The following is a 14434-nucleotide window of genomic DNA, read 5'->3' on the forward strand; positions in this document are numbered from 1 at the left end:
TCTGAGCAAAATACTGCTGTCACCATGCTAGTTTTGGAAGCTGGACTGTAGACCGTGTTTTTCACTTTGGACTGCAAAGTTGTTATGAGAATCATCATTAACTTGTCATCAATGGTTCTGAGTCCTGAGACTGTACATTTTTTGGACTTTCACTAGTAATTATTTTATATCAAAAAAAGCCCCAAAGGTCCCAGACAGTCTCTGGAACTTGAACTAGGTTGCAGTACTCTTAAGCTCTATACTGCTTCTGACTTTTTGCAAACATGACTCCATATAACAAACACCAAATTGTCATACTATTTTTAAAATATACCAGAAAGTCTTTTCTAGGTTTTTGTTCATCTAAATCTGACCCTTTTAATCTTAGTTTTTCAGTTATGAGTAGTTGTCTTTCAAGAGTTAGTAGAGAGCTCATGTGTTTAGGAAGGCTACCACTATTACTTAGCAACAACAAAATTTGTTTCCTTACCATCTTAGGAAGAAATGTGGGAGAATGAAAATGCTGAGGTCGTCTTTTGCTCCTCTCTGCTGCAAAATAAGTTGTTTATCTTAGATCTCAGGTACTAAAGCGAAGTTGAGAGGGTTGTTGCTATGGCATAGCCATTGTGCTGGTAGCACTCTGCTCATTTATGAAGGAAATAACATCTACATGTTAAACAAACTGATCCTGCTGGCTCCAGTGTTTGCTATTTTACCTGAATTGGTTTGAACATACAGTGCTTTCAGTGTAGTTGGTCTGATAATGAACTATTCTTATTGTCATGTTCCCCAATAGGAGCAAGGCAGAGACACCTGTCTGGTTGTTACAGAAGACATAAAGCATATGATTTGACCACTGTGAGAAAATTCAAGCTGTAGAAAACTTGATTACAGCTGCCAGCCCACAAAATGTGCTGTGCTTTGCAGCCTATGGACTTTTCTAAGCAGTATATACAATGCAAAAAAGAAAAACAAATCTTTCTTTTGTGCCATCGTATGGTGTCTTGTCAGTGTGCTATTATCTGAAAGTTCTAGTCCTGAATCCTTTTTTCATGACGGAGTTTTCTTGTACCTATACTTTCATCCCATCTTCTCTTATACCTCTTATCCTTGCTGTTAACTGCATTGATGGACACTGCATCTAACGGGGCAGTATCTGGGAGAAGTAGAACACCTCAGAAACCTATTTTCTAAACATTTATAACAACCAGGGCTGGAAAGAAAAACTGCTTTTTGAAATATGAATTAGTGGAATTAACTGTGTAATACAACTGATCTAGTACAAATTTATTATTGAATTATAATATTAAATTCTGTTTTACAGGAACACAATCTCAAATTTCAGACCAGGAATGACCAACATTTCTAAATGAACATGTAATTTTCAGTAAATAAAAATCCCATACTGAACAGTACCAAAAGCAGAATAATCATAAATTGTGATAATGTCTTTCAGGGATAAAATTCCCTAGCCATCAAGAAATATGACCAGTGTATTCTAGCCTACATTTTGTTCTGTTTTAATAATGCCCCAACGGCTGCTCTTTGGTGCCAACTTTGATCTCAGTTTCTGCAACATGAGACAAAGACAGTCTTTCCCCAGTGGGGTTTAATTTATGCAAATCAGCAGATGGCTTTGCAGGAATATGATTTGTTATGTTTCCTAAGTGGATGAGTTTGCTTTTTTAAATACCCTGGCAGCAAAAGATTTGTCAATATCTTGCATTATATTTTTGAAATGCCCTTTCAATTACTTTAATTGTGGTTTGTTTGATTCCTCCCCTGCCCTTCCCTCTCTCTATAGATTCTGGGACTTTTCCAAGCCTAATCCTTTGCTGGAAACAGTTGAGCATCATACTGAATTTACATGTGGACTCGATTTAAGTCTTCACAACCGTGGTCAGGTAAGAGCTGGGATGAATTTACTTTTCACTTGCCTGTTACAGTGACTGTGGTCATGGCTGGACTGCAGGATTCAGATCCTGAGTAAGAGCCACCAGATTGCAGAAAGCTTCTGGAACTGAGTCTGGCTGAATGCTTATTAAATAAACCTCACTTCAGGTCCATTTTTATTTATAAAGCAGTTACTTGTGTTGGGTAGGAGAGGAGGGCAGGACAGACAGAACTGCAAAATCAGATAGCTGAAAGCCCCGGTGAGCTCAGGGAAAATGAGGCAGTTTGGTTTCAGAAGGAAGAGTAAGAGAGAAGGGCCTAGAGTGCTAAGCTGAGATACAGAGCTTTCTTCCACTTAGAACATCAAGTTAAACATTGGTAGTGTCACACGTGATACCTAGACAAGGTTTGTCATAATACTTGGAGTACTAGAGGAAGCTTAATATGTAGTTAGAATTCTAAAACCCTCAGCTGTTGATGTGAATGAGTGGAACCCATTTTATCAGGGGCACTTATTTATGTGCTGTTTGTGGTAGGATTCCCCTCGTTGTTTGTTGCTACAACTGTTTCTGTTTTGTAAGCAGAGGATTGTTGTTTGTAGTATGAGCTGTTTTTTCAGGCAAGAAAGGCTTAAAAAGTAAAGCTAATTATTTGCTTTAAAATGAGAAGGTCTATAGTTTTCACACAGAAATGACTGTCACTGAGTTAACTGTAGCTAATGCACTATTTAATGTGCCGCAGATATCATTTGCATCTAGATTCCTTTCTAATACACAGTGTAATTAATTTTTTTACCCTGGATGCATATGACTTGTAACATATGCATTGAAACACTGATTGGACAAAGCAAATAAAACCATTGTAATTTCTGCTACTGATAAAAGGAGAAAGGTGTAAGATTGGCAAAATCTTACTTAGCTTAATGCATGCAGAACCATTCTAGCCACATGCTAGCTTGAAGAGTTTCCTGCCTGGTTGCTTGTTCCCTTAATTCTGTTGCCTCAGAGGTGCTGCAGTGACTGCTCATGAGGCCATGCTGTGAACCGCATAGGGGAATTTGTCACACTGAAAAAAATTCTCAAGTTTCAAGTTATTTTTCACTGGGGCAGGTCAAGAGTAGCTTAAAGGCCAGTTGCTGGGAATTAAAACTTCATCACAAGTAAGCGCATAGGAGCGGTTCTGGCTGAATCGGGTCAGAGGGAGCAGCAAGCACAGCGTAGTACATTAGGGCCTTACAGTGCTACATCGCTGCATGTTCTGAGCCCAGTTCAGCTTTCCATGAAGTTGGTGTTGGCTTTGCCAGGGATCTGAATGAAACGAGAAGATTTTTCTTCATTTTGTATTGAGGGTGTGATTGCATCTTGGTTATAAGCCTGTTGCAAAGATCCTTGTGTGTTACAGAATGGGCCTCAGTGGATGAAGTTTCTGACTGTCTGGCTATATATGACTTCTTTTTGAATGATTTATTTGTCAAAACTTGGAGTTGCTGCTATGCAGATATTCCTTGTTTTGTAACTGCAATGTATGGAATATCCTTCTTGGAACAAGGCCAAGTGATTGCTCATTGATGATAGACAATGAATTGAAAGCAAACAGTTGCACACCCACTTGTATGTTGGAAAAAGGAAAATGATGGTGTGCATACCCATCTGCATTAGGGCATTCGTGCATCCTGGTATTTTTTCCCACACAAATTCGATGTAGGACTTAATGCACAAAACCTGTAAATCTGGGGTACATATCCATATGCACTGCATGCCAGTGTGCCTTCCAGACGGAAGTCTGGCATCTGCAACGGCTTTAATATTCTTCTGTTTTTTCTATTGAGTTGATTTAATGTATTGTGAGGACTGGCTATCACAGCAATGCAAAATGTAAACATTCTGGTTTTTAAAAGAAGTTTAAAAACCTGTGATAGAATTAAACTGCACCTACAAGGTAAAGAATGAACACTTACTGAATAGTTGCTTCCAGTATGAGCACTTGCAGCCTTTCCTTGGCTTCTACATTGATCCAGTGAAGATTGTTTGCTTAAATTTTATGCTGCTGTTCCCAATACGTAGGTTGCCTTCATGTCTGTTCTCTAACAAGACCTGATAATGAGCCCCATTCATTGTTGTTCTTCATTTGTATGATTTGTGATTTTCACTGTGTGCTTTATAAGGAGTTACGACTTGAGATTTGAACTGCTTCTCTCCTCCATGTATGCAGGGTATCTTATTCATAATGGACAAGACTATTCATTTATAGTCAAATTAAGTATCATTCTGGTCATTAACCTTTGCTTCAATTCTTAATGATATTTTTATTGTCTAGCCAGATGATATTTTCTTTGGGTTTGTCCAATGAACTTCAGCATTTTTGAAGTATCTTTCATATGTCAAGGAAAGGCCTGTACTTTTGAAAAAGTGTTCAAAATCAATACTGTGATTAAGTATCTGATCTAGGAATTATAAGACATTCCTGTGGAACTGATTGAGGTTTGAACAGAATCCACAGGCAGAAAGTAGGTACATGCAGGCAAGCTGGTTCTTGTACAGTATCCTGCTAAGGGAAGGCAACATATGAGAGAAAGATCTCGTCATAAGCAATGGATCCTAGGTTGTGAAGGTAAGTATTAACTACATGAAACAGAAAACTCCTTTGTGCTTAAGATTCTGATATCTGTTTTGGGGTATAGCCTCTACGTAAAGTAAGCATTTGTTGAAAGTTTTGCATTTTAATAAAATTAACTGTTGTTTGGTTTGGGTTTTTTTCTCCACTATAATGTTGGTGTCAGGTTCATGGCAATTTCAGACAACTAACAAACAAGCTTTCAGGTGCACAGAAGAATGTGCATTTTACAGTGCAAAGCATTTAACAAGAATGAGTCTCATGATATTCGGCATTTTTCCTCTGTTAAACTGCATGTGCTGATGTGAGAGCCTGCAAGGCAGGTTGCTAGGAGTAAATACTCCCAACTCCAGCTTTCAGCCAAAGTAGCTTTAGCACACCTAAGAACAGTGACAAGACCCTAAGCACCAAAAATCTTTTAAATTTGTAATGGTGTATGATATTAAGAACTGGACAAATCCACTTACCTTGTCAGCAGTATCAAGAGTATGCAGTTTTTTAAACCAGACATGATTGTTCTTTCCAAAGTTTGGGGATAAGAAAAACAATTAAAGCGTGTTTCTTTCTGTGTATGCTAGATAGGCATAGGGTGTATGTAGAGGATATGAAAATGGTAATCAGCTATATACTATTCCTTGCTAGAGACTGATAATGCTAGACCATATATTGGAATTGTACTCTGTAGCTCATCAGCTTTCTTATTTCTGTCCTGATACTTACTTTCCCTGTATGTGAACTGTGAATGTTCTGATGAATTAAAATATAATACTCCTTTAAGCCTAGCTCTTAATGGGATTTTGCTGCTTACCTACAGCACATAGGCATGAACGTAACTTCTTTTGGTATTATTTGTGCAGCTTTATTTAAAAGCAGTCTTTTGCGTCTTTTGTAGGTTGAAAGTGATCTGGCAGTGTGAATTAATCGTAAATGTCTTTTAGGCAATCCAATAATGGCACAGATAAAAAGTACAGATACTGTGAACATTCACTTGTCTTGATTCTGAAATTATTTCAATAAATATATGAAGAATAGAAAATACATATGTGCCATGAATTTCATTAAATCGTGGACAAAAAATAACCAACCCTTTCTGTTGTAGTTCTAAAGCTGTATTTTGCTTAACACAAATGTCAGAAAAACTGAAGCTCTGAAATTTTTCTGGAAACCTTTCTCAGCCTACACCTCACATCTATTCTGAACTCTGTAAACCAGCCAGTGGAAAGTATAAATTAATGCTTTCCATTGAGCCAGGCTTTCTATCTTGCTGCTGAGAACAGGATTAAGTATCTAATGGGAACAGGAGAGGAATCTTTCCATTTCTCTGTACTTTTACACTATGAATAATGGTGTTCCTAAATTGCAAGGGTACCTGATTTTCAACAGAAGTGATGGCAAGTGGTGTAGCGGTTTAGAACACTTAATAAGAGCACATTAGACATCCATGACATGCCAAGTCAGACCAGGGCTTCGACGATATACAGTACTGTATGTTATCTGAATGAGTGTTAGTTAAAGTCTAGGTTTTAGAATAATTTATGTACAACACAAATAGTGATCACTTACAATTTTCTTTTACTACGGTTGTGTGTGTGTTTTTGGATGGTAACTATACTACAAATGGGGCAGCTAGCTGTCTAAATAGCTGTTTGTGCCAATATAGTTTGGGAGGCAAACTTGTTTTCTCTAGCCCTCTGTGTGATGCACCTCCTTGCGTAAATACTCCCCCAGAGTAGATTAGTTCACCTAAAACTGGTGTCTCTTATTTATTCAAAGCACCTGGAGCTCTGGGATGTATCAATGCAAGAAGGGGCCTGCCCACATTTCTTCTGTATTGCATTTGGAGAGGGTGAGGGGTGATAACGGCAGAAGACACACATAATACTAAATAATACGGAGACAGTGATAATACCAGTCCAGTACCCATGAAACTAGTCTTGTGCTTTGTGTTACACTGTCCTTGTGATCCAGCTTCCCTGAACCTCCACTGTCTTCTCCCTAAAGCTGTAGGGTATCACCAGCTTGTTGTGCCATACCACAGTCTGTTCCTTCCCTCCACCTGGCCTGAGGCCGTTAAAACTGAGCAGAGGTGTCTATTTGTAGCATCAGTCTGTTGATCCCATGAAACGTTGCTGTACTGATGGTATCATGGCTTTTCTTACAGCATCAGTATCACTAAAATTTTAAAAGCTGTAATTTCTTACTGGTTGGAGAGAGGTCATAGCCAAACTGTATACACTTGAGCTGTATCCCCTGAAGGTAACTGAAATCTAGTTCTAAATTCTTCCAGCTTTATGGAGGAATTTTTGATCATCTGTCAAGTTTCAATGTACAGGTTTGTTCTGCTACCTGTTTTCCATGTGCAGCTTGTGCAACGTGCCATATTAGCTATGCCAACACAGCAAGCAGGAGAACAGACAGGAGATGGGCTGCTGAAGTGGGCTTAACCAACTTGCCATAGTATAGCTAAATATAAATGCAGAAGATGTCTTCAGTGAGGCTGTTTTGTTATGTATTTTGCTGTTCATTTAAATTAATTGTGCACCCTCAACAGGTCCAGTAATGTTGACTGTTTCATATAAAAGTGGAGTTACATCTTGTGGAAATGTACAGAAAAGCAAAGACTTTCTCTGCTTTTTTTTCTTTTGATCGCTTGCTCTTATCTTTTACACTTAATTGCCAAGGAACTGATAGCTTCCACCCAGCTGTTGTGGCTATCACACTACTATAATTATATCCCTATCTGTACTTCGTTTTAATCTCTCCTTATGGTCCTTCTCCAGGATGGTACTAAAGTTATGCAGTTAGTGATCCTTTGAGATAAAAAGATTTGACAGCATCTGTTCTGTTACTTAATTTCAGAGTGAATTTTTGTATGGAAAGATCAAATTTAACCAGCTGCAAATGTTAAACCAATTTGAACTTCTTTACAGAAGTGGAAGGGGGGAAAGGCAGGTGACGTTTGTTACTGGTGCCTATTGTATGTCTTTCCCAAACTGTTAAAATTAAACTTTCACTGCGTTAAGTCAAAGCTAGCCGTTCCTGAGTAATGGTCACTTTTGCCATTATCAGCAGAAGTCCAAGGTGTTTGGTCGCTGTCAGGCACCACAATTCTGTAAAAGCTGCAAGTGTACAGGGAGGAAAATGCACTTTAATTTTGATTCTGAAGTACTGGGAAGAGGTAAGAGACAGCAGTTTCTTATTCGGTAAATATGTTGCATGTGCATTGTATTTGATTCAGTGACTCACAAATACTTTCAACTTCTGTGAGCCTCATCTTTTAGTCAATGTAGTGGATTTTGTTTCTTTTCTGCATGACCAATAAATCTGTTTAGAAGTCCCAGAGAATTGTGCTAGCAAAACTCAATGGAAGACAACAGGATTTTGCAGCTGCTACCAAAAACATGGTTTGGCTTATGATTTTCTGTGATTATATCCCAAAAGGAAGGAACTTGGAGCTGAATGATGAGTTTGAAGATTGGATAGGATCATTAGAAAACAGTTTCACTGCATGTAAATTGACTGTGTTTGGGGTCATCAAGATTAGTATCAGCACAGAAGGGCATTTTGCAGTTCCAATATATCCTCTACAGAACTTATGATTGACTTTACCAATTAAAACCAGTTCTTGAAAGACTGGAGAGATGTCTTTCCCCTTATCTGTAGAGTACAGATAAATTGCTACAAATTCTGTGGAGATTCCAAGGATTTCTCTCTAACCTGCAACTCGCATTGCAATTTCTTTTACATCTTACTAATAAAATGCATGCTCAGAAGACTTGCATTTAGCAATGTGTAGCATGACTACCAAGTCATCTTCCTGTTGCCCATATCAGAGCAGCGAAACAAATGTTGAGACAGCTCTCTGGTTTTTTAGATCAGTTCTTTGTGACATATCTTTGCAATCTGAAAAATAATGTCCCTCAAGTCTTATCTTTTCTCTCCTTAAGAAAGAAACGTATCTCTTAAGCAGTATTTGGAATATCTGTTTCTGATAACTGTAGTTTGAACCTAGATCTTTATAAGAACTTCTGGTTCAGGGTTTGTTTTATTCCATCTTTACTGGAAATAATAACTAAATCAATGTGTGTTTTTTCAAAAGTAAATGAAAAAAATGATTGGTGTTATTGCACATTGAAAATAAAAAGTTCTAATTTATACACTCCCATCACTTTCACTGTTGTGTAAAGGTCAGCATTGTGTGCAGTTGACCCAGGCAACTGTTGACCGAATAAAAGGCCACACTAGTGGTTTGGATTTTCTAATACAAAATAGGTATTGAATGCATTTAAACTCATGCATGATCCATTATGCACTTAACCAACCAGTTTTAACGAGGGAGGGGATCTTCTGCCTACTCTTTTTAAATGGTCCTGATCAAAAGAATGTAGTGCTAAAATACAAATACTTTCTACTTGCTTTTTTCTAGTGTATGAAGTGTGAGTGTGGACTAAAGCCAAAATTCTCATCTAGTCTAGAAGTGGAATATGAGGAATGATCACCCATGAAAGTCATTTGATGAGTAGCAAACCTAATAGCTTGCTTTATCCACTTAATCTCCATCCCACACGCCTACAGAGGATGCTCAAGACCCCCTCAAAAATACGTAATAATGATATAAATAGACAATTAAATTCTGTATGAAAAGACACAGAAGATAAGAAACTAAAAGACGAAGGGTAACACAATATTAATGGAAGCAAAGAAGTGAATACTTTCTTTACTGTCTCTTCTATAGAAAAGCAGAACTCTACAGAGTTTTATTTGAAAATGGGATGGGATGGAGAAAAGCAGAGAAGAGAAATAGGTCACTCCCAGACACATTTGTGCATTATCCTATGATTTATTATGAGCATTCTGGAAGCTGAGTGGCACCAAGATATTTCTGGAAATGCTAATCTAGAGCGAGCTGTACTTTCCTCTGATTAAACCCTTCATAAAGGGGTTATGGAACCTAAAGTTTTTAGTTGTTCTTCTGAATGTATTTAATCTTGTTTAGGGCTTGGGGGTTTATTATGCCTTCAAATATTCAAAAAAATTAGTAGCTAACTTGGGAGATTTCTCTTGTTTTCTTGCTGCTTCTGAACATTAAGGAGGCAGAATGTCATGCAGGTAATTGCACTAGACTGAATGGATTGCCCTCGGGTTCTGGAAAAGGTCTAAGTCTATTGCGAAGCAAGATGATTGTGATGAATAGGAAACAGAGGGCCTGTCAGAGGAGTAAATCAGTTAGTGAGTCAATGGAAATGGCTTTGATAAATGAATGAATGTCAATATTAAATCAGTTGGTGGGAAACATTGTTATACCCTGTGGGACAAGGATAAACACTTCAATAAAATACAGGATAGCTGTTTCATTTGAGTTAAACTATGATTTTTCTAGTCAAACAATCAGCTGCCTGTGATGACTGCAGTTTTTGGTTTGCTTGCTTTTTGGCTTTACTTTAAGGGAAATACAGTGATCCCCATTTTATGTGCTTCAAATAGGCTTGCTTAAATCTGTATGGCAGATAACTTGGCATGATGTTTATTCTGCAGTAATGACAGTACAATACCCCTACCGTATATACTAGCACTGCAACTTTGCTACTGAAATAAAAGCATTAGAGATAAGTAGTAAATATCATTTTGTTAGACTGCCTTTGTCCCATAAAACTTTAGTTATAATTAAAATAACCAGGTTTAGAATGTTTTTTCTATTTGCATTCTTTCTTGATGTAACTTACCAGTCAGTGTAAGGTGGAATACTCATGTTTTACAACTAAGCTCTCGTTATTCTCCTTTTCCCTGCAATTTCTGATAGTTAAAAGTTGCTATAATAGAATTTTATTTTGTCATTATAAGAGTATAATTCAGTATTCATAAATGATAATGAAAATTGTATGGCATACAGGTGTCCAAAATATTAAATAGTATAAGGATTTTATAATTTATACCATTCTTTGCAACTGAAATAAACTGTCTTCTACTTTGTTTGCATGTCAGCTTAAAAAAAAATTTAAATTATGCACCCTCTAAATACTGAAATTGGTGAGATTTGTTTCAAACAGAGTAAAATTTGTCCCTAAGACAAGGAAGACATTTTCACAGAAAGACCAAGCCTCCATGCCTTTGTGTTCCTACTGGCGAGGACTTTTATCAGGTATGCAAATAATCATAGAGTCTTTGGGTTGGAAAGGGCCTTTTAAGGTCATCTAGTCCAACCCCCCTACAGTGAGCAGGGACATCTTCAACTAGATCAGGTTGCTCAGAGCCCCATCCAACCTGACCTGGAATGTTTCCAGGGATGGGGCACCTACCACCTCTCTGGGCAGCCTGGGCCAGGGTTTCACCACCCTCACTGTGAAAAATGTCTTCCTTAGATCTAGTCGAAATCTGCCCTTTTTTAATTTAAAACTATTAGCCTTTGTTCTGTCACAACAGGCCCTCCTAAAGTGTCCATCCCCATCTTTCCTGTAGGCCCCCTTTGAGTACTGGAAGGCTGCAATAAGGTCTCCTGGAGCCTTCTCTTCTCCAGGCTGAACAACCCCAACTCTCTCAGCCTGCCCTCATAGGAGAGGTGTTCCAGCCCTCTGATTATTAATGTGTGAGTCTGTTTTCAATTTTCCTTTGTCCTCCGTCCTACCACAGGAGGATTTTCTCTGCCTGTTAGTAACATCATCTCATTGATCAAAATATAAACTCTAGGAAGTTGTGGCTTTCTTTATGCTGTATTTATTTACTGTGGTGTGCTGGATCAGCCCTCATCCCAATGGAATCCCTGCTGCTATTTTAAAATTTAAATTTAAGTATCATTTAGTTTTTTTTTTAAATAAAATGGCTAAAGTACTTTAAAGTATCTATTTAAAATGTTCATATGTCACATAAGAACAGACATTTCTAAGTAATTTTGAAGCACTTACATTCAATATACTATGTTCCCCTTTACGGGAAAAGGCATACAATGATCATAAGACCATTGTATAAGACAGGTCCGAAGAAAAAAGGTAAAACAAAAGGAGAAGACATTTTGTAAACTGATGCAATAGCTGCGTAAATGGGCACTTTTCTTTATCCCAGGGTTTCATTTTAGTCATTTGTATTTGAGGCAGTTGTAATCTATCAGATACTGCGAAGGGGCATGTAGCAGCTGTCCATCAGTTAATGCTGGCTGCAGTGCTGTTAGCTTATAGTTGTCCCCTTTCTCTTACAGGCTTGGCTGTATTTTGGAGAAAGTATTATAGAGAAACGGAAATGCTGTTCCATGCAGTAATATTGCAATATTCTATGCTGTAGTGCCCCAGTTTCCCCATACATACCTGTTTGCTGTTCTTTGCATGTGTATTTTCATCAAGGTTTCCGATATCAGTATTCTGTTCCTGCTGCACAGGAGAACTTGATATGCTGTTATTTGATGTAGCTTTTATTTTCCTTTTGTTTGCTGGTTACGTTTTCATCTTTCATGTGCTATCATTAAGTCAATGAGTTGGGCAAATTACCACAAGTGACCCTTTTCAAACTCCCTTTTAATATACCCGGTTTATTTTTAGTGCTAGATTAAATGGTTTTGTAACTATATTTGTTCAGAGGCTACTTCAAGGATGCTAATTACATTGATAACAGGTGGGAATTCCCATGGAATTTTTTTCCAAATGTTATATCTGTTTCTTCTTTCTTCATGAAAGTAGAAGGTGTTACCTATAGAAATACAGATATTGATCCAGAGCTGTGGAGAATATTTTAAAAAACCCCTGTGTTTTATACGATTGCCAGTTTCTACATAGAGTTTAGTGGAGAACTCAATTTTTTCTTTTGCGTATGATTTGGGGGACTGCAATGCAGCAGAACATTAAATTACACAAAGCTCTATTATGTTGTATGAATAGGCAGACACATTGTCAAGAGATTTTTTTGGATCCATTTAGATGTATATGGAAATCACTCAAATAACTAAGTAGAACCAGCTAAGGAAGCAATAAAAATGAATAATAGTGCAGTATAGTAAACACAAAATGGGCTAATTATAGTCTGGAATCAAATATTGAAGTTGGATTTCCAAATTTTTAGTGTGCAGCTGTTCTTTCTGGCTGTAGAAGAAAACAGGAATTGCAGTCTGCAGCAGAAGGAAGCTTGTTATGCAAAGGATCCAATACTGTATCCTTTGTGATCCCAACTGGAAAGGACATTGTGAAGATAATGCAAGATGGATTCAGCCAGATTTACTGCCATATTGTCGTGGTTTAACCCCAGCCAACAACTGAGCACGACACAGCCGCTCGCTCACTCCCCCATGGTGGGAGAGGGGAGAGAATCAGAAGAGTAAAAGTGAGAAAACTCATGTGTTGAGATAAAGACAGTTTAATAGGGAGAGCAAAAGCTGCACATGCAAGCAAAGCAAAACAAAACAAAGAATCCATTCACCACTCCCCACGGGCAGGCAGGTGTTCAGCCATCCCCAGGAAAGCAGGGCTCCATCACACATAAAAGTTACTTGGGAAGACAAATGCCATCACTCCGAACATCCCCCTTTCCTCCTTCTTCCCCCAGCTGTATAAGCTGAGCATGACGTCATACGGTATGGGATATCCCTTTGGTCAGTTGAGGTCAGCTGTCCCAGCTGTGTCCCCCCCCAACTTCTTGTGCACCCCCAGCCTTCTCGCTGGTGGGGTGGGGTGAGGAGCAGAGAAGGCCTTGACTCTGTGTAAGCACTGCTCAGCAATAATGAAAACATCCCTGAATTATCAAGGCTGTTTTCATCCCAAATCCAAAACATAGCCCCATACTAATTGCTTTGAAGAAAATTAACTCTATCCCAGCCAAAACCAGCACATATACATTTGTTGGGCTCATCAGCTTTTTCTCTTTAGCTCTCCTCCTTCTTCTTCCCTTTGCCTTAGTTCCTGTCCCCCACAATATTTTGTGAATATATTTTATAGATCATCTGCTTGAGTAATTATCAGTGTGATTAACCCTTTCAGTTTGTTACAGACTCTAAAGTGCATTACAAAAACATTTTCAAACCTGAAACATTCTATAGTCTTCTTCTGTGGAATCTTGTTATTTATTAAAATCTTTTAATGCTATAGAATTAGGTTAACCTTCTGTTTCTATCATTTTCAGGTTCAAACCTGCATCTAGTGTAGAGATTGGGACTTGCAATTCAGAAGAGTTTCAGTTATGTTGGAACCAGTCTCTGTGTTTGTAAGGCATTGGCACAAGTGGCATCACTTCTCATCAGACTAGCGGGGTCTAGGTAGTGCTTGAAGCAACACCACCACCCTCAATTTTCAGTGCTCAGCAAGTAGGCATCTCTCTTCTCAACAAAAGACAATTAAAGTGATCTCATAGCTTATCAGAGTGAGAATGAGGTTCTGGCTTAATTCTTCAAGAAACTTCCTGCATCTTTTTTGTCAATGTCTTTATTTCTCCATTCCTCAAATATCTATAATAATTTTCCCTATCTGCAAGTATAAGAAAGTTGGTCAGATCTGATCATGAAATGTTTAGATATAAAAGGGTCCTGAGACCCTGTAAAGAGAAGAAACACCAGAAGCGTTTCTTGAACGTCTGTGTGTCCTTCTTTCACCTCATTCTCAGTTACTTACTTTCTTTAGCCTATTTGGAACAATCAGTTGAAACCCAAAGGTTTTTTTGCTTTCCTCCTGGGCATGAGGAAAGGAAAAATAGGAAATTGGTCATTTTCATGCACCTCAGTAAAGTTAAGACAAAGTTTTAAAAAACGAAACAATACCAACTACATTATTACGTATTTTTGAAGCATTGTAAATCAGAGTACCAACCAACATTAACTCTACAATATGCATTATTTTCTTCTAGGTTGCTTCTGTTTTTTATAAAAATGACACTTAATGAACGATCTAAATAGATTTCGTTTGCTTTGTAGGTGGTGGACTGTGCTTGGGATGAACTAGTCAAGATCTATACTCCGTCATGTCTGGCAGTTCCTGTCTAG

General features: G+C 38.0%; 1 protein-coding gene across 2 annotated transcripts in view; it reads left to right on the forward strand.

Annotated features, from left to right (window-relative positions):
* Positions 1–14434, forward strand: part of PEX7 (peroxisomal biogenesis factor 7) — a gene marked incomplete at its 3' end in the record, with an annotated part of 50423 nt that extends 35989 nt beyond the window's left edge. Inside the window, exons 9-11 of one of the 2 annotated variants that reach the window (XM_081998458.1) lie at positions 1784–1883; positions 12529–12696; positions 13301–13384. In XM_081998458.1, the coding sequence (XP_081854584.1) occupies positions 1784–1883; positions 12529–12696; positions 13301–13384 (352 nt within the window). Of the gene's footprint in view, positions 1–1783; positions 1884–12528; positions 12697–13300; positions 13385–14365 lie in introns of those variants that run through there. The other variant, XM_081998459.1, reaches the window with a different exon arrangement.

Source organism: Phaethon aethereus (assembly GCF_964289735.1).
Source record: "Phaethon aethereus genome assembly, chromosome: 3".
In the NCBI taxonomy this organism is placed as follows: domain Eukaryota; kingdom Metazoa; phylum Chordata; class Aves; order Phaethontiformes; family Phaethontidae; genus Phaethon; species Phaethon aethereus.